Below are 24,884 nucleotides of genomic sequence, written 5' to 3'. Positions count from 1 at the left end.
CAATTTAAAAACTGAACGAATTCTCTGTCGTTTAAAAAGTGTCACGTGAGAATGAAAATAGGTTCATTCTTTAATTTCAGGTATCTTCAAAGAAGAAATCATCAAAAATGAACATGATATTCATAAATAACGTGCTCTCAGCATTCTGAAAACATATTTTTTGACCCAAATACCCCAATTTTATTTTTTGGTCATTTTCCGAAAGGCAAACATCCACTTTCGTTTTTCGGAGCGGAGGACGATTTTGGAGATGTGCAGGATTTTTTGAAAGATTTTTTAGGACATTGTAGAGACCTCAAAAAAGTGATCATTTTTCAAAATTTCAAGTCGATACGTTGGATATGAAGAGTTTTATGGGCAAAAATGGATTTTTTCAAAAAACGGCCTGTAACTTGGCTTAACATGAAAATTTTCAAAAATTTTAAACTGACAAAATGTAGCAAAATATTTGCCAGTTACTATTCAACAAGATTTTATTTTTGAAAATCAATGAATATTGAGTTATGACTGGTACCGCAGAACAGTTCCCAAAAATTTTGATGAATTTTGGGAAAATGTCTTTTACTGTGTGTAACTTAACAAATAATTGATAGTTTGCCATGAAAAATAATGCAATAGAAAGAAAAAATATTTCTGATCATTTTGTTAATTGAACATTTGTTTTCTAGACGTCTATTTCTCAAGATACGACGGTTTGAAGACACGCAATTTAGCTAGTTTAGGAGTTTATGTGGGCCACCAAGACTTGGTTTTCACTTTTTGCTATGTAGCAGGCAATATTTTAATGAAAATAATTTGTGATATAATCTAGCTATCAAATTGTAGAAAACAAATTTTATAAACGTTTTATAAAACAATAATTATGCATTGTCTTTACCAGATATTGAATATGAATCTTTGTAAGTTAACCTCTTTCCTTATAGTTTTATTTTATTGGATTTCTCATGAAAAATAATAATATCAAGTAGGTTATGAGAAAAATACCCCGATTGTTTGAAAACTTCGTAATAGGTTCCAAAGTCTTGCTCGCTTTTCTCATTCAACCCTAACGATGCAATAAGGAAAAACGTTGCAAAACTTTGAAGAGCACTTCAGATTGTTTTGAAAAGTATTTGAATGTTTATTGGCGCTATGCATGCGCAATGATTCATGAATAAATTTATAAGTTACTACAATGAAATAAGTGCCTATTTATGAAAAGGATGCGAAAACATAAATACGAATGAAAGAAGAATTGGCAGAGAAAACACTCGTTGAGAGTGAAGAAGTTACCAGTAGAAAGTGAAGAGGAAGAAATTGAGAAGAGGATGAGGTTAATTGTTGATGAACAAAATAAATGCATTGATTAATTGGGATATGTACATAGGTTAAAAATACGCTTAAAGTTAGAAAGTAAGAAAGAAATGTTGCTAAAGAACTAAGATGTTGGTTCAGACCAGAATAGACATTAGAGGACTTTGTGAGACCGGAGAATTGTGGGCTAAAAATGTTAAACTTTTATGTTTTCAGACATCAGTTCCATTCTCTGGATCCCCTTGAACTGAATTGACTCGAGATGGTTTGCTGCTCCATTTTCGAACGGCAAAGATGACGGTGAGAGCAAGAACGACAAGAGCAATTGCAGCCGCACATCCCATTAATATAATTGGCCAAGCGAATGGACGGTTTCCAAGGGAAGCTGTGTGAGCAAGAAGTGAAGATTCCGATACCTGGAATATATTTTCATTCATCGAACTGAACACAATTGCTACAGGGGAAATATTAACATGCAACAAAAGGAAAACAATCACACCACCTTTCGACTGACCTCTGGCACACAATACTGTGCCTCCTTGATATACCCGATTGCACACTGTTCACAATGATCTCCAGTGTATCCGGCAGTGCAAGCACATTCATTCTCCTTTAAATTTTATGAATTATTAGATTTTTCTAATTCAAACCGTTGTTACCTGTGTTACAGAACCGCCGTTTTCGCAAATGAGTGGAGCATCACAGAATGGTCCAGTATATCCAACATCACAAAGACAGAATCCATCGAGTCCACCAGTTGGAATACCGTTGAAGCATGTTCTCATATTACAGAAAAGTCCTGTCCATCTCTCGAAGCATTCACATTTTCCTTCAACCAATTTTCCTTTTCCGGGTTCACAGTACGTAACTTTTTCACATCTGTCCCCAGATAGTCCATATGGACAATGACAGCGTACCTGAAAATTAGTTACTCTCAAGTATTGCCACGTCACCAAATACACTTACCGTTCCTTTGGCGGAATGCCTACGTCCACCATTCAAACATCTTTCTCTTTCACACTGTGGTCCCTCATATCGAAGAGTGCATTCACATTTTCCCTGAAATGTATTTCTAAATATCCATTGTCTTGTGTTTTTAGCGATATTTTGCCATTTTTAATGTTCTATATATATATATCATATAATTTTTAAATTGTACATTTTTCGGTTTCCCACAGAACCGTACCAAATACCCCATGCCGCGCAACTCGACCCACTAATCCGTTTTTTTGAGTGGCTCCTTGTGCACCGACGACATGACCGAGAAGAGTCCTCTGGCCACCCAATTGTAGCATGTTTCTCTCTCGTCTTCATGTAATCCGGGCGGTCCGTCACACGGAATTAGCCTTCTGACCGCCCTCAAATGCCACCATATGTGCATTAAAAAAGTGGTAAAAATGAAGGAAGAGAAGAAAATTGGGGTAGCGAAGCATGAACTGTCATTTTTTCAAATTAAGGCCCCCGGGTCAGGTAATGTAAATGCGTGACCCAATTGAATTGATGGTCAGAAAGTTGTCTACTCACATTAACTATTGAACCTCCGTTTTTGCAATAGTCGTCTGTTAGATTTGAAGGATTGATGAGTGAGTTGGCAGCTATGGCGCTGAGAAGCACAAAACCAATGATGAAGGAACGGAAGAGCATTTCTGTAAGAAGCCGCCATTAGCCATGTGTTTATAAACAATTGAAATGAGAAGAGTGTTCCGATGTGTTTATGTTGATGTTTCACACACAAGTGCTTAAGAAGTAGATGAGAGGAACTAAAGGGTAGAAGAAGAAGAAGCGATTTCGGAAGGCAGTTTTACAACAAGAAAGTATTGCATAATTGAGGGCAAGACCGGACGACGGACGAAGACGCGGAAAAGCTGCTTTGAAAGCTGATAGGTCACTTTCAATTAGAACGTCGTGGCAGCGTGGAAAGTGAGACGGCGGTAGTACAAATTAGTCCGGTGGCTCAAGAAGGAGACGAAGGGAGCCGTGCGCGCGAAATTCAATCTGTTTTTATGAATGTGCAGTAGTAGTGAGAGTAGCTTCTTGACTTGAATATAAAAAGTCAAAACTCCTTTCATTTTGATGAAGGCCAAGAAAAATGATGGGCGAGGGCCAACAAGAGCTTAATTACTGGACACTAGGGGAAGCTCGGTCGAGTGGGTGCAAACAAATTTGGTGCCCCAATAGTGGAGCGGGAAGTGGTAATAGTGTACAGGAAATTTCAATGAAGAAGACAACCATGATTAGGTTCGTTGAAGGCGGTCGGCTAAGAAGATGAGTCTGAACGGGGGAGTGCCGAAAGGAGAGGGTGCTAAAGTAAAGACGCAAAATAACCACTGATTGGTTAGGCAAATATTTAGACTAAATACTAGTATATACTCATCAAAAATCGACGTATCTTTACTGACGTTTCCACGGGAGGTATTATAACCCCCACTACACCCATCATCTTTTACAACCTCTGATGCTCTTTGCCTATTCGGGAAGTGGTGTCGTAAAGCTAGTGATAGATTTACAGCTATGAGGAAGAGTGTTTACAAGCCAAGTGACATACGGTGCATCTCAGGATTATGAAAATGATGGGGTGGTAGAGAAGAATATGTTGATACAAATGAGTAAATAAGGTTTTATTAATTAAAATTTTTGAAAGTGTTCCAATGTACCATATACAATGATGAAAAGGTAGCAAAATTGATCAAATCTGAGAAAATTTGATGTAGTGTCGATAAAGGGCGACAAGTTTTATATCTGGAAATTTCGGGAGACGAAATTTCGATAATTTTTTCTGCGTCTACAAAATTGTTTAAAATATTTTTTTTTGAAATGTTTTGAAATAATTTATAATTTTGTACTAATTCAAATATTCTCAAACGGTATTTTTCTTGTAAAACTTGCAAATTGATGATCCAGATAAAAAATCGGCGCTGTTTTCCCACTCATTAAATTTCCGAGCTATAAAACAATTTCAAACTCAACGCGAAAAATCTGGGGAAAGCCAATAACGAACGGAAGGGTAAGAAATGAAACAACAGGTGATGGAGCGGAAACACGGTTTACCTGTTTCCATCATCGAGCTGGCCACTCAGAAGCCAGTGACCCGTATGTGGATGATTGTGAACGACTGGACCCGCTTGTTAATTGGCATGTCCCACACAGGAATGGAATCAGGAAGAATAATATATTCAACAAATCTCGCTAATTCTCCAAAGCGAAAGTTCGGGAATTCATGCAAATGTATCTAGTTGATCCACTGAGAAAAGACCAAAAATGCGTAGAGGACTGCTGGTGCGTGTCCGTGATTGCAATTGCACAATCCTAATTAGCGAAACAAGATAGCATCTTAAGACTAGTTGTTTCGCGCACCTATCCAGCCACCATAACCTACAATTACAGTAATCCGTGTAAATACTAACATCTGCAGATGCAATACATCCTGTCACCATACGGTGAACATCGATGCTTCTTTGGGAAGAACAATACAAAAACTACTGAAATTAGAGGACATATATGGATGAATAGAAAAAAGGAGAGAGGTGTCTGGCAACAATCTTACACAATTTGTATTCACTTACACACACCGGGTGGTCAGGGTTCAATTAAAAAACGAACGGCTGGTGATCAAATTAATGATACAACAGAAGTCAAAATATCGAAGAAAATGGTAATAATGAGAAAGAAAACTACAATCATCGGCTCGGAATGAAGAGAAATGAAACAAACCCCCATCTTGGTACCCGGGGGCCAAGTCCCGCCCACTTTGGAATAGTTCTCACTCCCTCTTCTGTCTCTCCCATCTCTCTCTCTTCCCGCCAGCCGTCCGGAGTGACCCGGGAACTGACCAGAACACGGTGTGATGATAATCAAAAAAGCTCGTAAATTCTGTAAATTAGTTGAGGGCACAGTTGTGTCGAAGGATTATAGAATCAGAAGATACGCAGGCAAACGAACAAGTTGTGATAATGAGATCGGAGAGCTGCGCGGATGGCACAAAAAGGAAATGGAATGAGATTTTTGAAACATTGACAAAGTACGTGCAACTTTATGCGAAATCTAGAACAATTTATCTGAAGAATTGATGATCACAACAAATAACAAAGTATTTCAGAAATTTCTCGTTCGGCAACTTTCTGGCAATAACTTGACATCTTATTAAAAGCTACCAGGCAGCTGGCAGGAAGTTGATGCTTGTTGTTATAATGTTAAGCAAAATTATAATGTCGTCAAAATTTTGCAGAAGCTTTACAAGAAGTTGCAACCCTTTGTCAAACGCCGTGTGAAATCTTTGGAAATGTAGATGAACATTTCCCATCCGAACAAAAAAATTTTCAAATGAATATTTTAGTTACAATAAAATAGAGTTCATTGAATATGTTTCATGATCTTGAAAATTTTCAGATTTGTTGTAATAAACAGTTTGAAAAGCTTAAAGTTAAAACATGTAATTTAATTTTTAAAACACTCACACTTTTTGCTGCAAAAACCAATTGTTCATATAATTACTGAACTCATTAGTTTCAGTAAATCTAGTGAAACATAAACCTATTTTATGAATCTTTTGTTTTGAATCTGTTTCTATTTATCTTGTCTCCGCTGCTCTTCCGCTTCAAATCCTCCAGTAGTACAACTCATCAACATTCACAAGCTTCTGTTTTCATTAGTCATAGCTCTTTCTTTCTCTCAAAGTAGTGATATTTCTTAAAGATTGTCTCCATAAACGACTTCAAAGCGAATTGCCGTCCATCTAAGTCAATAGTTTTTGAGCAACAGAAAAGGAGGTGTGACATTATCGGAGTCCCTCATACATTGTCATATTCCCATATAGAATTGCAAATTTGAGGTACCTATGAGTGTGCATATTTTACCTTTCAAGTACACACAAACAGGTATTCTTTCATTCTTTCTCACACACAAAAAAAAGAGAAAAATGAATTCGAAAATTGACGGAGAATGAGACAAATTGAGGAAGAAGGAGGTTGTTGCGTAACGTACAAACAGTCAGCAGCTGCAATGTGTCTGGACAACAATAATTTCTTACAGTGGAAGATGATGGAAGATAACGGGAAGTACATAAATCAATTTGTAACCTCATTATCCTCTTTGCGGGATATATGTATTGTTTTGATTAGAAACTACCGATTATAATACCGAAGTGTGAAAATACAGCAAATACTTTTCAATGGGAAACCTATACAGTTTTATTAAAAGCTGTTATATTTTTTTAATTTTAATGATATTAACGGTGTTTTTTTTTAATTTAAAAGCTGTTGAAACAACTTAGATTTGTCAAAGAATTGTTGGATATTGGAAATTTTATTTTATTTGAATTATTATTTTTCTCGTCACTATTAAAACCTAAAGACGAGAAAAAAAATCTTCGGATTTATTTATAAAAAAACATAGAAAAACTTGACTTTTAACTCATAATTGCCCCCTTCTTGCTTTGAAATTTAGATAAAGAGTGCGAGAAATACTTGAAAAGTGATGAGCATACTCGAGCTGTCATCGAGTTGCTATGCTCTCCGATTAAAATGTAATCAATCGAAAGGCGATATGTGCATCCGTCTTGTACAACTTGTTTACGTGTACTTGGCAGCAACAAGTCTCGCCTCAAAGTGTAACAGTGAATCCATCAAAATGTCGGCTCTTTCAAATTCATATGTGTTCGTTTATTCAATGCGTTCTCATGGTGGTGGTGGGTTAAATGTCACCACCTGCAGAGATAATTATGTGGTTTTTGGATTACATAACACTTTTTCCGTGACTATGAGAAGCGGCAAAAAGGGCAAGAAAAAAGAATAACGAAAAGCCATAACAAGAGGACACCATATGGGTCTTCTCTCTGAAGATAATGATGTATTCTGAATAGACAGATCTTCCTAACACAGCTGATCGGCAACGAACACGTACAGATGAGCATCTATTCTTCAAAAAAATAATGAGACCAAATCTCTGGCTCAGCGGGAGATACTCTTAACATCTTGAGCATGTTTGAATTTGAAGGAGGTGTCTTAGATATATAGGGATATTAATTTTTGAATGACTTTCTAGAAATGTTGAATGCTAAATCTATCTTCCCCCAGAGTAACCTCCAATGTCTCGGTGAAAAGTTTAAGTGTGAGTTTGAGTGAGTGGAATAAAAAAGGCAAGTTTTTACCAAAAAAAATTGGCGGATTGCGTGAGATCTCCTAATTAATTACAGGGTGTTTCAGTTGACATTGAAGAAATGGACTAATGGGAAACTTGAAAAGTGCTGCCGTCGCTTCCCTTGACCATAAACGCCGGCTAAGAAGAATTACGACGTGGCAGATTCATAACCAGGTTTACAACATCTTGGGAATGACTTCCGTTACACAATCATTGGCCAGAAGGCTAATCCAAGTGTTGCGTAAACCGTTTGAAACTCAATTGACAATAGTTCAAGGATGACTCAATCTAATAGTATCAAAAAGTAGGCTCTAAATGAGGCCAGGTGCTGACTGCTGCTGACATTCAAATGTTTTAATTAATGTCGAAATGTTTTTGAAGGTGTTCGTTCGCTATCTCGCCGCGCGAGGTGTCTGTGTTGTCAACTGGCGACTTTTTTGTACTGTTCGGGTCGCTCGCGCCTAGTCTTTTGCAAAAGGTCACACTTTTTGTCACTAATGGTCAAGGGTAATTGCGAGAAAAGATTTCTTGGAAATCGGAAACCATTCTACTGTGGAATGCGCGAAACCACCCATATAATGCAAAAACAACACATATCCTCTAGTCTGTAATCATAACAGGATAAATATAGACTTGAGGCGAGAAACAAAAGACTTTCATGGAGATTGGAATGGAGAATGGCTGCTCAATTATGGTGTCGGCATCTGAGAAACAACAACAAAAAAACGAACGGTACGTCGGATCGTAAACGAGGTAATGATGCCGGTAGGTAACTGAAGGGACATACGAGCGGCATACACGGAAGAGCAGATGCATCCGGCAGACCGCCCGTGTGTTGAATAATTTAGTGTTATGATAGGTGGGGTAACGGCGGAAGTGTTGCTTTCTACGAGGGGTGTAAATCACAAAGCCTCCGAGTGTTGCACATTAAAGGGAAAATTGGGGGGCAACTGTCTTTGTTAGAAGAGTTTGGAAACCAAGGGATTGGCTTTTTCCGGTACGCGCAATTAAAGTGTCAGGCGGTGATGGACAAGTTGGCAGAGAAGAGTCCGTACAAAAATGAGGACGATTCGCTTCATTGCTTCTTCTCCTTGTTGTTTCTATAGTTTTGAACAGATGAATAAGATAATAGATTTGAGTGGTTTTCATTTATTCGAACATACGATCGAGGTATTCTGACAATTGAGGCTAAATGCAGTTGAATATCGCTTCAATATGACACACCAGTAATATACATTAAGCCTCACTTTTTAAATATTTTACTGAAAATATAGGCACGCTTCAGATTCAAATTTGTAATTTTTCCACAACTTCGACTGAAGATGTTTCGAAACATTTTCTGAAAGAAAAATACTTTAAATCTAATAGTTTTTTACAGTTTTTGAAATCTATTTAAATTTACAAGTTTCACCAATCTGAACTAATATTTGTTTCCTAATACATGAATCAATTTTTTGAAATAATAGTAAACTGGAAAACTTGATAATCAAGCCAAGAACGTGTAACATTTAACAATAAAATTGAAGGAAATGGTATTTCTGGCAATTCCTGTGAAATGCGTGAATACAATTAGACTGACAGTGAAACGATGCGAATATCGTTTGAAGGACATCGACAACAATCTGAGGAGCCTCTTTTTTCCATCGACTCTAGTCGCATTTCGACGGCAAACTGAGGGTCATGACGTGGCAACCACGCGGAACAGTCCATTGTCTTTCAAGCATAGATTGGTTACCTTTTTAGGCAGATGAGCTCTTCTTTTGGGTGATTCAGGCGGCCTGCTTTGATCACCTTTTTACTAGGTATTGTTCGAGAGACTTTGGGTGGTTGTGTATAGCACTATTATCGCATAATTGTACATAGCCTTATGATTTATGTGAGAATGAGTGACCAAGTTGAGAAATGAGAAGGTTCCGTTGAATGCCCGTTCTAAAGCGACAGGTGCTTACTTATTGTTAGATTTATATGGGGATAAGTCTTATGTTACACTTTCTCATGTTCACTTTCTTACTCAAAACACCAGTGGTTTCATTTCATGCAACATTCAGAAGCAATAAGACACATTTTGGTGTTATTATGTAGATACCGCTTTCTTTATTCATTGCCTCATCCATTGCGACATGCTCAATTTGCACAAAGTAATAATAAGCGGATACATTGGTCATAAAGCCGGCTTCTAGATGCACTTCCCGAAAAGGACGCCACGGGGGGACCCACTTCGATTATTAATTCTTTTTGGGCCACCCACCCAGCTAATAATAATGGATACACTCTCCGCAATAGTAATAATATTCATCTTCACAACGTCTCAACACAGAAGTGACACTCCCGGTGAGATGAGGATGTACGACTAAAAACAAATTTGCGGAAAGGGATACGCCCGCAAATGAGGGGTGCCCTTCTCGAATAAAAAGTGATCATAGGCGGGAGGATGGGCTCGTTTACGATCTTCTCTCTTCTCTCCGGAGGGAACACTTTTTAGTCAATTGCGCAACACTTGGGTCTCTGATGATTAAATGACCATAACGAGGATGTGGGTGGATATAATGACCCTCTCCCGTCAATTCACGGATAAGGACGCGAGAATTCTGAGTACTTTTTAGGGATTCGTAGAACCAGAAAGTAATTCAATTGGTGTCATGGTGTCAAAACAAACAAGAATGGTTGCTGACAGCGTGGTCTACCAGATGGACCTCCACATTGTCAACCTGACATTATCGCATCGTCATGAACCCCCTTCTACTACCATAATTCTCATTATTAGGTTATTCAGATCGAGCACTAATTGGTTTTGACGTTAGAGTACATATGGTTCTGCTACTGCAACACATAAACTGAAATTAGGCTTCTCTGATTGAAACGCTTTCGGACATAAACTACATAAAATAATGAAGAGAGATGAAATGTATTGGGAATGGATTTCGAAGGGATTCTCATCACAATGGGAAGGCATTTTGAATGTGATCGAATGATGAATGTCAATTACCAATGGGAAAAGTGGAAAAAGGCGATTCAAACACCTTTGGTAAGTTTCATCTGAACATGTTATCAAATTCATAATAGTGCCAGTCTTAACTTGGTATTTCAGCACTCACTATCAAAACATCAAGCTATCAGCTAATTTGATTTAATGCATTCTCTACCACTCTTCCATTTACCCACTTTCTGTCCTACTGACCTACATCGTAAAATCATATTCTATTTGTTCACATTGAGGTTCTTGTTTCTTTTTATCAGACAACTACTCCTCAACTCTCACTAGTTCTCCATTCTGTTCCTCCTTTCCAAACAAACGAGAAGAAAACCTTCGCTTCGGATAATCGAATTAGTTTGATGAGCAATCAAATGCGCGAATATGACATAACAGACAGAAGGTCGTCATGGAGAGAAATGATGAAGAAAAAACAAATGAACAAGGAATTATGCTTTATTTATGAAAACGCACATTCTATAGAATTGGTAGGGTACTGTTGACACAAATACTGAAAAAGTTTAGCATTAAACTTTTTCAGAAGGTTCTAGACTTACTATTGAATTGAAGTAGTCTTCCATCCACCTCGAATATTGAAGGATTGAGTTGTGGCGGTTCCATTCCATGGAATATCATTGTTGAACCATCCAGTCTCATCTCCGGTTTCAAATGCACTCAAACCATCCTTCATTCTGAAAAGTTCTAGATTCATTCTACCTTCTTTAGTAAATGATGATTACTTAAACATCAGCGTCCATGGTTTTTTTTGTTTGATAGCATCTGGCAATGTTGCCTCACGGAAAGAGTCCGGAACGCCCTGAAATAAATTTGAATCTGAAAACAAATATATATTAAAAGGTACTTCTCCATGTAAATTGGAACGAGAAAACGTCAAATTTGTGTCGAAATAGTGTTCGAATGTGAGAAGTCTCGGCTGATTGTTTCCGCCTTCTTGAGCTTTTCCAACTGACAAATCCTTGTAGATGTCGATGAAAATTCTAGAATGTGAAGCACTATGCTATATTTTCATGATTATTATATTTTGAAAATATCTTACTTCATAGCATTCGGGAATACTTCTCCTTTCACAATAAAATAGTCGTTATCTTCCATCGGTTTCATTAGAAGTACATTAACTTCTCCACTTGAATAGTCTCCTTCAACTGTTTCTCCACATTGTACTGTAGGAGCACAGAGAAAGCAGTCGGCATGGGGACCATCAGGTGTCGTTGTTTCGTTGGCAGCTTTAGTGGTTTCTTCAACTGCCACCGTAGTGTCTGAAATGTTGCCAGTTGAACAAAGAAGAACCTTAGAAACTAACCTGCAACCGCAAGAATGGCAAAATGTGCCTGAACAAGTGTCAAAACCCAAAGACGCATATCAGATTGATCTAGTAAAAATGATTCATGTCACTCTTCTTATAGAACCATTCCAATATTCCCAGTCATATCGATAAAACTACATCATTGTTTCCAAAAAGTTATTGTCGTTGAAATACATCCGGGACTCGGGCTTAAAAGAGTGTGAAGAAAGTAAGAACGAATCAAACGATGTTCCTTCATCTCATTCTGCTTGCCGGTTTAGCGCCAGTCGTTTATTTGTGGTGCACACCGTTTATCGCCTGTAATCAGACTGTCGTGAGTTATTATAATATCTTCCGATACGGAAATCATGAATATATTTAGTATGGAGACTTCAGTGATATTGAGAAAGGAATGAAAGTAATTCTTCTGGGCCGTCCGTTCCAAAAAATGGACCAACTTATCATTACAGGAGAATATTACAACAACGGATCGGAAGTAATGGATGATGCAGCGTAATTTTTCTGAAATTAATCAAAATTTTGAATGATTTTATAGATTCACTGTTGGACTCTCAAAAGGACTTATCATGCATCAACTTGGTATGGATGACTTGGAACAGTATTTGCTGACAACGACGCTTGGAGCTAGCGAGGAACGAATGAATATTTCTGGAAAGCTGCTTGGCAGGAAAAAAGATACTTTTTTAATTGTTGAGAAGGCTAAGCCAAATGTAACCTGTGCTGATCCATTTACATTTGTTATCAAAAGTCAAGATGGATATGGTTTTGCATTTGGATCGGTCCAATCTTCGGAATTAAAGTACACAGCTCAAGTTGCGCTACAATACCCAAAGAATGAACAATCGCAATCTGTATTTTTCGATGGAAAAATCAAGACTTCAAAAATTGAATTGTAAGTTTGAAGAGTTTAGAATAGTTCTAATATGATTCCGTTTTCCAGCAAGTGTCTTGACTCTTAACAATGCCAATGGTTCTTTGCTTATTTTCTAAGTGATAAATAAATGAAGTGTTTGGTTTTTGCTTTTGCGTCGTTTCATGAAAACTTGAACGTGTGTTTCATGTCATAAGACCTCCATCAACGACCATCGTAAATCTAAATAGTCGGTTATCAAATTCGAATCTCTCCGGCTGTTGCTTGCCACGACGCACGTCTTCTTTTTCCATAGTTTATGCCATTTAAAGTCTTGTTAGTCTAACCTGAAAGAAATTAAAATTCGGACAAATGTTTTGGGTTTTTGTTGTGTTCTTACCTAGTTCTACAAGGAACATAATTCTCGATGTTTTGTATGAGAATTCTGTGTTCAAAAATCCAGTTATGCAAATCGAAATCGTCTTTCCATCAGTTTCAAAGGTCGTCGACAATGACACATTTAACGTTGAACCAAACGGGATTACTTGTTTAAATTGTACAAAAAACATCAATTTTAATTTTTAAGATATTAGAAACCTTACATAGAAAAATATACAATTCAAATTTAAAATAAATGTTTGTTAAAACTACTTTATTTATTTTAACTTTCTTGACAGTTATTTTCATAAAATTTCAACTTTCATTCTTCATACATATTTTCATGCATAAAGGGAAACAGAGTAAACAATTAGTAGAGCTCATTCCCCTTTTAGTAGCATTCATAAATCAACAACAACCTGGACAACAAATCATTTTTTCCTAACTATACACTCAGTAACGACGGTGACCAGAAAATTCTGCGATCAACAACTCATTCCCACTTTTCGGATTAAGTTTGATCAAGACCTTGGCCTCTGGAACTTTTTGAGACTCTTATTTTTTGAAACTTTGTTATTTATCTATTTTTCGGAAATTAATTTTCGTATTATAGATTACGTGATCTCTGAACATGACGACGCACAAGTATCTAATTTGTGAAAAAAGGATGTAATAATTTAAGGATTCATAAAGCGCAATAAACTCATTTTTTTCCTCATCAAAATAGAAAAAAAAGAAAAAAATTGGAGTGGAATGAAAAAAATAATAAAATTTCCTCTAATATAAAACCTAGAAACACAATATGACTATTTCTGAATCAATCAGTGATTTTGACTGTTGCTGATTGGATCAGACGTAGGCGGAGCTTTCGGAAACCCGCATTTTTAGAGTTGAATTTTCCGTTTTGTTTTATGATACTTTAAAAGCACATTTTGTTTCCTGATAATGCTTACAAAATTTGTCTACTTCTCTCCTATTTTTTTTGTATTCCCGTACGTCACGAAGGGCTTCTTCATTTTTTTTTTCAATTTTTGGTTACGAAAACGTCGTTTTATTTTGAAAATTATTGAAATTCTTGGGATTTCCCTTCAGAGATTAGAGTCCGATAAGACGCGAAAATCTTTTGAAAAGCTCAAATTGACGCACGCCGAAATAAGTTTCCTTCCTGATTAACTGTTTTCACTATAACATTTTTTCTTTCAATCTGTTTAGTCTACCATCTTCCCCCCAAAAAGAAAAGTTTGCCAGAACCTGCTTCTTTTCGTTTTTCCATCCTTTCGATATATCGTTGCTTCTGATCAGCTGCCATTCCTCATTCCGTTCGTGTTTCCCTTCTCACATCGTTTCCATTTCCTTTTCCCCTGGCTTAATCTGAATATCACCAAAGGTTTTTGGGTTTTAAAATCAGTTCACTTTTGTCGTTCACAACCTTTGCCTTTTGACTTTTTTCTTTCCGTTTTCGTCGTCTCAATGTCCCATTTTAAATTCTATTGTGACGAAACAAGGCATTGCTCTCAATCTTGCAACACCTCTTTTTCACTCTTTTTGGCAAACCTAATCAAATATCCCGTCGTCAGTCAAGTATACAACTTTTGTTGAAAATAGTTTTGATTTCTTGATTTGGAATCATGTTCTGAATTAATCAACTTTTGATTATGTATAACTTCTGGCTTTTAATCAGTTTTTCTGACTGACTTAAGTTGCCAGCATAGACTTATTTTTGGTATTTCAGCTGAAATTGTTTTGACATTTTATTTTGTATGAAATTGTGGTTCTCGTTAATTGTACGTTATATATATATGTACATACGTGTTTCGGGAATAATTTCGCTTCTAGGCATCTGCGAGGCAAGCCCTTTTTTCTTCTGTTTACATAAAAAATTTCAGTATCTAAACTAAAATCGCATTTAAAAATTGTGTTAAATTAAGTCTGGAAAATTCAATTTTCTCGTTAAAAAAATTTCACAAAACTGGTATTCGAAAGGCAACGGTGATATTGAAATGGTTACGATCTAGGTGTCAAAATTTAATAAAAACATTCCAGAACCATGACCTCACCTTTGTTCATTGATCAGATTATGGTCAGTCGGCGCATTTGCATTTCAAATTTGTTAGAATGGAACCGGTATAAACTGTTTGGTTGAAAATATACAACATTTTCTTAACTTTTTGAAAAAAAGCAAGAAACGAAAAATCTTTTATCGAGGTTTCAAAATCCTATCAAACGAACCGGTCATTCTTGCTTCTTAAAGTTTTCGTCAGCAGTTCAATATAACCTTCAACAAGCAAATAACTTCCTTCATATGTTTGCGTCTTCCATCTTTCTCTCTCTCTCTTCCTTTTATACTCCCTGTCAGCTATAAATCGTAAAGCTGTCATTTCACTCAGAACTTTTTCGACCAGATCGTTCCTCTCAACAGGTCGTTTCTTGTTTGCCCTCTTGAATGAGCAACCACAGATCACACTACTAACTGTTTATCAGTTGATTGGTTTTAGTTGACACAGCAATAATGGCACCATACCTTTTTAATATTGTTTTTTATATTGAGACTATACTTCTCCTTTATTTCAATTGCAAACGCACACACCAAAACATACAAAAGTTATGCATTTTTGTCTCTTTTGATATCTGTTTGCCATGTAATCTATACGGCAATAACAAAAGCATACTACGTGTACATATACTAGTATTACTTTGCCAAGGTCTTCAGATTTCGCTCAACTTGTCTCATATTCTAATAGCTCTACTTTTTCTCAGTTTTCTCAGTTTCTCAATTCCTCGAATGCCCATGAGTTTTATAAAACATATAATTTCCAATTCTTCGGCGATCAACCCAACTTTTTCTTTCTTCAACTTCATTTTCAATTTACACAATATAAAGACCTGCATATCCTGTTGCAAATAGAAAATGTGTATACTGCACAGCCACGTCAGCTTGTCCTTCCATTTTTTGTATGCATAGCGCCCACATATTCACATTTTCCACATCTCCACCCGCTCACTTTTTGTACGTATTTCGTTTTCTGTTATTTCCTGGTCTTCACTCGTTAATTTTGACAGATAGCTTCTTGAGTTTAGGATTTACATATCAAAAATATTATTCTTCTGCTTTTGTGCTTTGAAGTACATATTTTACTAGTCTCATTCTACAGTAATCGCCTTCCCCAAATCTGAATTATCAAGAAATTTCATAGTCATCAAGTTTTTACTTATAAAATCAAAACAAATATACAAGCTTCGTATACTAGAATTTTTTTTGGTATGCATTAGAATATTAATGGAACTAAAAAGTGATCAGCAGTTTTTTAGAAACAACACTTCCCTGAAAAATGAGTGGTGCCATCATGCGTTTGATGTTTTGAAACAATTCCAGAAGCAAACAATGTTTTGGAATACAAACAAACACATCTACCAACATAAGCTTCGAAACCATCAGAATGTGTTTTATCTTCAAACTTCCAGGTGCAACTTTTACGAATTACAAAAAAGTTTTTTTTGAACTCCTATACATAACTGCAACACTCTAGTGTATCTATTTGTTTTTTTATAACTTTAAAATTCGCATACCAAATCAGTAGAATGACGAACTCTGTCCCGATAATCTCTTGAACATAAATTATATCTGAAAACTGATCAGACTTCTGTTGTTCTTTTACGTCATTCAACGGAACCAAATAAAAACTCTCTGTGCAAAAAAAAATTATGAGCCATTTCCAATCGGTTTCCGCGCAATAAACTTCTGAACCCCCTTAACGTCGTGCAGCTCCTCCCATTTGAGTACCATCTGAATTCCTACTTATCCTCTCAATGATCCTCTTTCACCTTCAGATTATTCATTATCGGCTTTCACTCGTTTTCTACCGCCCGGATGTGTTCATTTGTTTAATCGTTTTCCTCCATTTCCAAGGAATCCTTGCAATTTTCTCCGTCTTTTTGAAATGTGTTGTTTCCGAATAAGACGAGGTCGGTGCTCGTTTTACGACCGACTGACTGATTAGCGACAAAGAAATACTAATTGACTGACTCAGTGATGGTAGAGCAGCAAGTGCCCTGGGGCTTCTGGTGACGGAGTATTTCAAGTCTGAAAGGGTTTCTGTTTCATTTTTTCTAGTCTGCTGAATAGAAAAATTCTCTCGAACTGGAATATAGTTAAAGCTCTGTGAGCTAGACTTGCATGTAACTGAAGTTTCGTCATAGCGACTATTATTTTTGATTTCAATATTGTATTTTACGAATTTATTTATGTTTTGTGGGTTTTAACAGTTAAAAAAATTTAAAGAAGTGAGAAGTTGAATTTTCTTTTAACAAAACTGCTCGGCATCCTTCAACCACCAATTATTACTTTTAATTCCCACGCCCATTTTTGTTTTGTTTCCCATTTTTCATGACGTAGGATTTACAAAAGAAGAAGTAATTCAATTTGCACACATACTTTGCAACCACTTCTTTCCCATTGTTTTCTCTTCATTAAAGATGTAGGATCTCCAATTTTTCAAGTGTTCAAAGTTCAAATTATCCCTTACTTACAAAAGTTTTAAGTCGTTCATCTTTCTTTCTTTCTGCAAGAAACATTTAAGAGGAACTGGAATTAGGTTTCTTTGAAGATCGAATTCATTTTTTCTCTGTGTCCTAAAAACCGATTATTCACGCGTCAAAGTGTTTTTTCGCACGCCTTCAAGTCGCTTCGCATTCACCAATTCACACCATTGACGGCCCGTAAATCTTCTGAAAACGACGACTTGCCAATTCAAAAGAAAGAGCAAAAAGAGCAAAAGCCATCTCTATGGCTCCGAGGAAAGAGATGGTCATAAAAACGGTGTTCTTTTTCTTCGTTTCATTTTTCCCTTTTTTGTGTCCTTCTCCCCTTCTACACAAATAAACTAATTTGATGATTTTCGGTGTTTTCAACGGTCATTTTTGGGGCGTCGCTCGCGCCTTCTCGTTGATTCAATTATGTTGAAAACGAAGATGTTTCACACACAAAAAAGAGACAAAATTCCAGGAGTTCAACAAAATGACGACGGCACTTGTTAGTCTGGAGCAGTCAGTTGAGTCATAAGCTAACACTTGAACAGCTAGCTCCACGTGAGTGAAAGCTTCCGGTCACTTTTATTTTCTTTGAACATTTCCTATTACATTAAACACATAGATCTCAAAAAGTGACATTTTTCAGCTAGTGCAAAATGTAATAGGCTCTTTCATTGGATTCATTTTTCTTCCGAAAACTTTAGAATATATATTTTTCCCAGAAATTCTTCATTTAGACATTCATTTACAACAAAAAGGCAAAAGGTCATTGTTTCGCGTTTTCATGTGTCCGTGTCGCCTTTCTTCCAAATACTACTATGTTCACATTGCATCTCAAATTTCTTTCGTGACGTCCCTCACTTCATCTGAAGAACCTCCATTTTCTTTTATTGTCAGTTTATCATTGTCTTTTATCAGCAGGTGTTCTTTTCTCCCAACTAAACACACCCAAAAATCATCGTCACTTTGTGACCCTGAACCTCTTTTCGGCGAGTGATCATCGTTTACCTCACTAACAGTTTCTGTGCCTCGTGACAATGTCACCCTATTTTCTTTGGTTTTGTGTGTCCGCTTATCAGAATTCCGCAGAGAGTTATCAATTTTTCGGTTCCAGACTCAAACCACTAAAATATTAAAATAGTCTTTTGCCACCTTTCGCTTGTTTGCTCCTCTTTTTCTCAAAATGCCTTTCTGAATAATTGCAAATTTCTCTTTTTTCTCAACTAAAATATTTTCAGAAATGCATAACCCGCTCAAAAAACTATCTCGTTCAATTTCACACAAGCTTCTTGGTAAACGGTGAGCCATTACAATCATAAAATGTTCTTAATGATGAATGCATTTCAGATCCAATGACTCCACGTCTACAGAAAGTTTTTCCTCAGCATCATCGACCACCTCATCAACAGCAACAACTCCACAACAAAACTCAGTAGATGAGGATCCATACAGGGTACGTTATATTGTTTCAAGTACTTTTACTTTGAAATATTTGAAATATCTCTGATAATCCAGAACCAAAAGAAATTAGCTAAAAAATGTCCCAAGAACTCATCCCTTACGTTTTCAGGAAATTCTTAGATCATACGAAGATAATGTGTCTCATCTCGTTTATCATGGATCATCGCTACGCTCGATGACGTCATTCCAAAATTCAAATCCAAATTTGCACAAGAAATCCGATGAAATGCGAAGACCAGCGACGGTTTCTTCAAATAGAACTGTCACATTCAGTTAAACACTCGACCGATTCATTCATATTATTTTTCATCATGTATTAATCCACGTCACATTAACTTATTTGTGTGAATACCCAATTACGGTTTTCTTTTGGAAGTAATTTTCTTCTATTTGTTGACAAGTTCCGGTTTCAAGGAATAGCTGACATGTACGATTTCATTTTTTTTTTGGACTAGTGCGGCTTCTTTTTCTACAATGACAGTGTTATTTTTCAAAATAAATGTATATTTGATTATGAAATTGTTTCATTTGTCATAAGATTACAGAAAGAAACATAAACAACTAGAAATCTAGACTGTATCAGTTCTAATTTCCTTTCTCATAAGAAACCTGAGCCGCCTTCCGATGCCTGCGTCTCTTGATTTAGTATTATCAATCTTCTTTAACTAGTTGGTTACCAATTATGCGCAACAACAGACACTACTACTCAATTGCCACTTGGCAAAAACCATCGAAACCATCTTGAATCTATTAGCATTATGGATCTAAAAAGACACAAAGACACAATACCAAAAGCTGTAGATGATCATTCCAATGCTTCGTATTCTGCTAATCGTGTTGTTCGTGTTAAATCTTGTTACTTCAAAAGGTTAGTGTTCTTTTGTTTTTTTTTTAATTTGATATTTATTCCGACCTTTTAGGAGTTTTAAGAAAAGTAAGCGGTGACGCAGCTCCAGACAAAGCACAAGAACCTATTGATGATAATGAAGAATATGGTAATTTATGACTAATTTCTGGTTGTTTCTTCAAAATTATACATTACAGATGATTTCATTCCAACTATTGACTCATCAGTTCGACTAGACAATACAATTCCCGTGCCGCCTGCATTACCAATCGGTTTACCTATCATTCAGATAACAACTAAAGAACCCCAGCCACCTGCAAGTCTCACAAGTCTTCCTGCAGCTCCCCCATCAGCACAGGTTGCTCCACCAGCAATTAGACCTCCGGAAGCAAAACGAACATCTTTGGAACCTCCACAACCGTCTACTCCACAAGCATCCATATCCTCAACAACAACTGTTTTGATTCGAAACCCAACAACTTCAATTCAACAACTTCGAGGCCCATTTGATGATGTTCGAGTAACAACAGTGCGTTAAATTATTCAACTTTCAATTTGATAAATAAGTTCTTCAGGTCAACATTGGAGAAATTGTGCCAGACACAGGAAACGATTTGGGTGAATTCCGAAAAGCTGATTTGTCAGATAACATGGAAAAAGAGGGAAATGAAAATGTGAAGGACCTTGTGAAAAAGACAACTACTGTCAACGTGACAAACGACTACTATATTACATCGTCCTCACCTAGTTCGTTATTTTTCTTCTCACATTACTATTTTTGTTGTTCAATCTTTGATTTTTCCAGCGACTGTGATGTTCGAACTGCAAGAAGACACTGTTGGAGAAGAAAATGTTTTTGATTTTGACAAACTGTTCGACAAGAAAATATATATAAGAAATGATGGTTCAACAACCGAGAATACAACAGAACAGAGCACAACGGAGAAAAGTTTGGGTGTTTCTCCTGACTCTCTTTAAGACATATTTTGTAGGTAAAACAACAAGCACGTATTCAACGACCACAACTGCTCCAGTGAACACAACATCCGCTCCCACGACTACTCATCTTGGGACACCAGGAACTCACAAGAAGACGTGCATACACGTTAAAGATCTAAAAATGGTCGATGACTCTGTTGTAGTGCAAGGCATGTTTTAACAAACATTTTACTAATTAGGTCGAGAAGCTTAAATCAAAGTAGAAAATGCTAATCTGAGAAGCAAAGAATTTTCTAAATACTGCCCTAAAAGTCTTTTGCTGTTAGTTTCCAATAGCTACAGTATCCCAAGTTTATTAATTTTCAGCTGGGACAAAGAAAGGGACAATCGAAGTGTCAGTTGAACTTGGAGAAGGAGATGACGATGAAGAGAATGATGATGACTCTTCAGAAGAGGAAGAAACTAAGCCACCTGCCCGACATGTTAGAGAAGACAAGAAGCCTGTAGTTTGTGAGCTCTTTTTTTTTTCAAACTTCCCATTTTGTACTCATTTATAAATTTCAGGGAAAAAGTTCGAGATGAACTGTGACGAGGAGGAAGATGATAAGGGAAAGATATGTAAGGTCAGTGGTTAATTGAATACACTCTTTGTATCAAACAATTCTTATCTTTCAGCTCTGGGCAGCAGGTGGTCTTTGTGGAACTCATAAGCCTACAATGTTCCTCTTCTGCAGGAAAACGTGTCTTTGTGTTGGCCCATATTGAGATGAAGAGAGGTTTCCCATGATGTAACTTTGTTGATGTTTTTTTTTTCGTGTCACATCCTTTATGTGCGTTGAATCGTTTATTTATTTTTTCTTGAAAAGAATAAAGCAAAAAAGAAAAATAGATGTTGAACGACTGGAGAATCAATGGTCAACTCGAAAAAGAATCAACTCTAGAATTATGTTGGTTCTGAAAATAGAAGCAGACATAAAGGAAAAAATAAATAAGAAGAAAGCAGAAACCAAATAAAAAAAATAAAAAACACGGAAACTCAAACTACAGGATGTAGTGGAGAGCTCCGGCGAGCAGGTTGATGTCTGAGCGGAGAGAGTTCACTGCCAACATAATGGAACGGGAGTTGTTGAGAACTTCGACGCTTTCTGTGTATGGGTTGTAACGAACAATGAAGGGACGTTTCATGTTGTTGGTGAACATTCTGAAATATTGAATAGGTTAAACAGAAAATTGTGATTAGCTGAATGTTTTGGAAAACTTATCTTGCTGTAAAATTACCTGAGTTTCTGCTGGGCCTCTTCAAAATTTCTAGTATAGAAATACGCTGACTGGAAAGTAGTAATGAGACATTCTTGCTCAACAACACGATCCGGATCAAAACGAATAATGGTTGCACTACCCTCAACGGCATGTTGCAACTCGCCAGCACTGCTCAGAAGTCCTGCTCCGTATACTTTAAATCTTTCATGATTTGATCCATTTTCTTTTACTGGAGAATCGGCAGCGTCATCAGACGAGAGACCAAATTCAATGGAAAAGAAGTAGAGCTGAAACAGATTAAGTAGTTTTGATAAACAACTGTTCATAACAAACTGTTGCAAGCTTCTTCAAATCTTCCTCTGATGCTCCAAGAGAAGCTAATCCAATCTCTTGAGAAAACTGAGCAAAATCTGGATCAGCGAATAGAGCCATGTGACCCATGAGCTCGTGAACGGTGTCTCTGAAAATTGGAAATTGTTTCAATAACACGCCCATTGAGAAATTACGGTTCTGGAGTGTAAAATGGATCGGCATGATGGCGAACGTATTGAGTGCAGAAGAAGACACGATATGCAAGACCTGCCAAGAAATCACGAGCTGATAAGTATCCGGCGACTGGGCGAACACGGAATCCAGTTTTTGCTGCAAATGAACAGTCAAAAGGTTGATTGTTCATATCGTTGTAGTACCTTTCAAAAACTTGCAGATATCTTCTAGTTGCGGAATATTATTTTCCGAGTATCCACAATGTCTCTCCAGTAGCTCAAAGTTATCAAGAAACTGCTTGCATGCGTGCCTGAAATCAAAAAACCGTGGGAAAATTGATTATACATATACCATTTCCTACTTTTTGTGCAATTCTCTCAATTTTCTATATATAATTCCCCAAGTTTTCCGTTCGGATGATGTATATTCGGTTCGCGGAATTGGCTCACCGCTGAAAGTAATTTGAAGAAAACTCAAAAACAATAGAAAAAAGAAATAAATGTTATACTGTTTGTAATTGAGCGCCAGTTCAGCAAACATCATTCGACGTTGACGATACTCGGTATCTTTGAAACCCTGAAGTTCTAGACAGTTATCATAAAGGCTCAGCATCTTACAGGATGATCAGCGTCCAGCCCTGCTCCATACATAATCACTCTTTTTGCACAAATATCCAAATCATAAATACTTTTTGGAAACCATTCAGAACCGGTTGTCGCATCTGAAAAAGGTTTCTAACTAAAAATCTAGTTTTTCTGATTACCATCAGATCCAGGCTCTGTATATTGCTCTTTTATTGCAGTTGGACGAATAGTCGATGACACCTCATGAACATCAAGCCCATTAAGTCTCATAAGATCCATTGCTTCTTGTTTTCCATAATGAAAGAGCTCAATCTCTAGAAGAACATCCATAGTTTTGGAACTTCCATCTTGACTGTCACGAGTCTCCAAATGTTTGATACGAGTGTGATCAGGGAGGTTTGCAATCATTTTTGAGATATCCTCCGAAACACGACTTGACTTGACAATTATTGTGAGAATTTGTACTCCTTCTTCCTCATCCCCTTCGCGAATAGATGCTTCTCGACGAACAGTACGAGTTGGTGTGAAGAGCTGGTAGAATTTTAAATTTCTGGAAATAACTTAAACTTACTTGTTTAACATCTTCTTCTGGGACAAATGGAATTCCTAACGATCCACTTCGACGAAAACGACGTTTAAAATCCTCCATGCGATTGTCACTGGACATGGAGCTGAAAGTACAGAAATTACTGATGGTTTATTGTAGTCCATGCATCAGATTGTTCTTGAACAATTCAACATAGTTGACTTCAAATTAAAAGAAATCTTGCGCTTGCGCTTTGTTGTTTATAATTCTAAAGCTGATCTTTTTTACTTAACATTTCTCTAGGTTAAACTTCATATCACTTGCAACCCAAACGTTCCGGTTGCAAAAACCATTTCGAAGAATATTATACTTTTTGCGTTATATGAAAGAAAACATTCGCATTCCATGTAAAGAAAAAATAATGAGAGTCTATGTATAAATAAATTGCCTGGAGTTCACTCCTACAGTTCAAAATTGAACGGGAGAAGTGTATGTAAGATTTGAAAGATGAAAACTTACACACTATTAGACATTGTCTTTCCAGCAGCTTTCTTCGAGTAGTATTGAAACTTCATTGCGGATGCCATCTGAAACAACGAATCCATATGATTGAAGAGAGCAATGCTACCTAAAAACCAAAGAAAATCATGAAATGAGGTTGAGAGGGGTCTTTGCTGTGTTGATTGATTGTTTTATTATGCGCAAACAAAGACACCTCCTCTTTTAGATATCCGATGGCGTGGTGCTTCTGGAATTCGGCACGTAATATACAATGGAGCCGCCTGCCACACAATCTAATATCCGGAGAAAAAAAAACGAAATGAGTCGAATAAGGCGCCACTCTATTTATTTTTGCTGTCATGGTTTCCGTGGGAGAATAAATGAGCCCACGGCTTGTGATGATGGGAAAAGATGAGAATGATGTCAGATTTCGAATTTATTGAAGAAGAATAATGAACGGGAACGCATCGGAGCTTACTACATTTGAAAAGTTTGAATTGTCATGTTTCAAAGTTCAAGGAAAATTTTTCGATCTCTTAAAATAAAAACTCAAACTAGCAAAAAAAAGTTCAGATTTCGCTTTACCTTAAGGTTCAGTGTTGAGTTCTGCAGTTGAAATTTTTGGAATGACCTAGTAAAAACAGGCAAATACTCATTAACTTCAAAATCATTGCATATCGCTGGAATCTAAATTCAAACTCACTAAATTGTGTAGATTCAAACTAGCATATCTAGAAAAATACATGTCTAGAAAACGAATGATCAACTGATAAAATCATAAGAAACAATTTTTCTTTCTTTT

The 24,884-nt window shown here is 36.7% G+C and overlaps 6 protein-coding genes and 10 non-coding genes across 17 annotated transcripts; 10 read left to right on the top strand and 6 right to left on the bottom strand.

Moving 5' to 3' along the window:
* Positions 1–1,099: 1,099 nt before the first annotated feature.
* Positions 1,100–2,939, bottom strand: F35D2.3 (EGF-like domain-containing protein). Its single transcript, NM_063187.9, has 5 exons — positions 2,818–2,939; positions 2,260–2,352; positions 1,953–2,210; positions 1,808–1,903; positions 1,100–1,709 (listed from the first exon to the last, which is right to left on the bottom strand). Exons 1-5 carry the CDS (start codon positions 2,935–2,937, stop codon positions 1,506–1,508), a joined length of 771 nt encoding a protein of 256 aa, NP_495588.2. The 5' UTR covers positions 2,938–2,939; the 3' UTR covers positions 1,100–1,505.
* Positions 2,396–2,686, top strand: F35D2.11. The gene has a single exon (NR_051344.1). It is a non-coding gene; the product is annotated as an Unclassified non-coding RNA F35D2.11 (non-coding RNA).
* A 227-nt stretch (positions 2,940–3,166) lies between the features above and the next one.
* On the top strand, positions 3,167–3,372 carry F35D2.7. Its single transcript, NR_051343.1, has one exon. It is a non-coding gene; the product is annotated as an Unclassified non-coding RNA F35D2.7 (non-coding RNA).
* A 393-nt stretch (positions 3,373–3,765) lies between these two features.
* F35D2.8 lies at positions 3,766–3,969 on the top strand. The gene has a single exon (NR_051342.1). It is a non-coding gene; the product is annotated as an Unclassified non-coding RNA F35D2.8 (non-coding RNA).
* A 928-nt stretch (positions 3,970–4,897) lies between these two features.
* On the bottom strand, positions 4,898–5,113 carry F35D2.15. Its single transcript, NR_051341.1, has one exon. It is a non-coding gene; the product is annotated as an Unclassified non-coding RNA F35D2.15 (non-coding RNA).
* Positions 5,114–8,017: 2,904 nt separating this feature from the next.
* F35D2.17 lies at positions 8,018–8,526 on the top strand. The gene has a single exon (NR_051340.1). It is a non-coding gene; the product is annotated as an Unclassified non-coding RNA F35D2.17 (non-coding RNA).
* Positions 8,527–9,494: 968 nt separating this feature from the next.
* Positions 9,495–9,704, top strand: F35D2.14. The gene has a single exon (NR_051338.1). It is a non-coding gene; the product is annotated as an Unclassified non-coding RNA F35D2.14 (non-coding RNA).
* On the bottom strand, positions 9,508–9,645 carry F35D2.13. Its single transcript, NR_051339.1, has one exon. It is a non-coding gene; the product is annotated as an Unclassified non-coding RNA F35D2.13 (non-coding RNA).
* Positions 9,705–10,840: 1,136 nt separating the features above from the next.
* On the bottom strand, positions 10,841–11,780 carry ZK1290.1 (Galectin). The gene is made up of 6 exons (NM_063186.5): positions 11,721–11,780; positions 11,457–11,676; positions 11,262–11,397; positions 11,140–11,216; positions 10,957–11,091; positions 10,841–10,910 (listed from the first exon to the last, which is right to left on the bottom strand). Exons 1-6 carry the CDS (start codon positions 11,776–11,778, stop codon positions 10,877–10,879), a joined length of 660 nt encoding a protein of 219 aa, NP_495587.2. The 5' UTR covers positions 11,779–11,780; the 3' UTR covers positions 10,841–10,876.
* A 169-nt stretch (positions 11,781–11,949) lies between these two features.
* ZK1290.11 (uncharacterized protein) lies at positions 11,950–12,619 on the top strand (the record flags this gene model as incomplete). The annotated part of the gene is made up of 3 exons (NM_063185.2): positions 11,950–12,036; positions 12,085–12,215; positions 12,259–12,619. 3 exons carry the CDS (start codon positions 11,950–11,952, stop codon positions 12,617–12,619), a joined length of 579 nt encoding a protein of 192 aa, NP_495586.2.
* Positions 12,620–18,716: 6,097 nt separating this feature from the next.
* On the top strand, positions 18,717–19,452 carry ZK1290.14 (Ovule protein). The gene is made up of 3 exons (NM_001027331.8): positions 18,717–18,777; positions 18,826–18,931; positions 19,049–19,452. The coding sequence occupies exons 1-3, from the start codon at positions 18,719–18,721 to the stop codon at positions 19,214–19,216; spliced, it is 333 nt and encodes a 110-aa protein (NP_001022502.1). The 5' UTR covers positions 18,717–18,718; the 3' UTR covers positions 19,217–19,452.
* A 185-nt stretch (positions 19,453–19,637) lies between these two features.
* ZK1290.10 (uncharacterized protein) lies at positions 19,638–21,603 on the top strand. Its single transcript, NM_063184.5, has 9 exons — positions 19,638–19,807; positions 19,860–19,934; positions 19,984–20,315; positions 20,362–20,533; positions 20,592–20,735; positions 20,779–20,934; positions 21,092–21,235; positions 21,290–21,348; positions 21,401–21,603. Exons 1-9 carry the CDS (start codon positions 19,741–19,743, stop codon positions 21,488–21,490), a joined length of 1,239 nt encoding a protein of 412 aa, NP_495585.2. The 5' UTR covers positions 19,638–19,740; the 3' UTR covers positions 21,491–21,603.
* tph-1 (Biopterin-dependent aromatic amino acid hydroxylase family profile domain-containing protein) lies at positions 21,559–24,209 on the bottom strand. 2 transcript variants are annotated; one of them, NM_063183.8, is made up of 11 exons: positions 24,101–24,209; positions 23,627–23,726; positions 23,235–23,586; positions 23,089–23,192; positions 22,980–23,047; positions 22,833–22,922; positions 22,675–22,781; positions 22,492–22,627; positions 22,319–22,445; positions 22,004–22,272; positions 21,559–21,926 (listed from the first exon to the last, which is right to left on the bottom strand). In NM_063183.8, exons 1-11 carry the CDS (start codon positions 24,184–24,186, stop codon positions 21,767–21,769), a joined length of 1,599 nt encoding a protein of 532 aa, NP_495584.4. In that variant the 5' UTR covers positions 24,187–24,209; the 3' UTR covers positions 21,559–21,766. The 2 variants fall into 2 exon arrangements, with proteins under 2 accessions (NP_495584.4, NP_001359899.1); NM_001373740.3 differs by having other exon boundaries at positions 21,640–21,926; positions 23,235–23,726; positions 24,101–24,167.
* Positions 21,825–21,974, top strand: ZK1290.19. The gene has a single exon (NR_051337.1). It is a non-coding gene; the product is annotated as an Unclassified non-coding RNA ZK1290.19 (non-coding RNA).
* On the bottom strand, positions 22,214–22,234 carry 21ur-14885. Its single transcript, NR_051336.1, has one exon.
* On the top strand, positions 23,960–24,108 carry ZK1290.18. The gene has a single exon (NR_051335.1). It is a non-coding gene; the product is annotated as an Unclassified non-coding RNA ZK1290.18 (non-coding RNA).
* Positions 24,210–24,884: the final 675 nt, after the last annotated feature.

This window comes from Caenorhabditis elegans, chromosome II (genome assembly GCF_000002985.6).
Source record: "Caenorhabditis elegans chromosome II".
In the NCBI taxonomy this organism is placed as follows: domain Eukaryota; kingdom Metazoa; phylum Nematoda; class Chromadorea; order Rhabditida; family Rhabditidae; genus Caenorhabditis; species Caenorhabditis elegans.
This window is presented reverse-complemented; position numbering and strand designations above follow the sequence as displayed.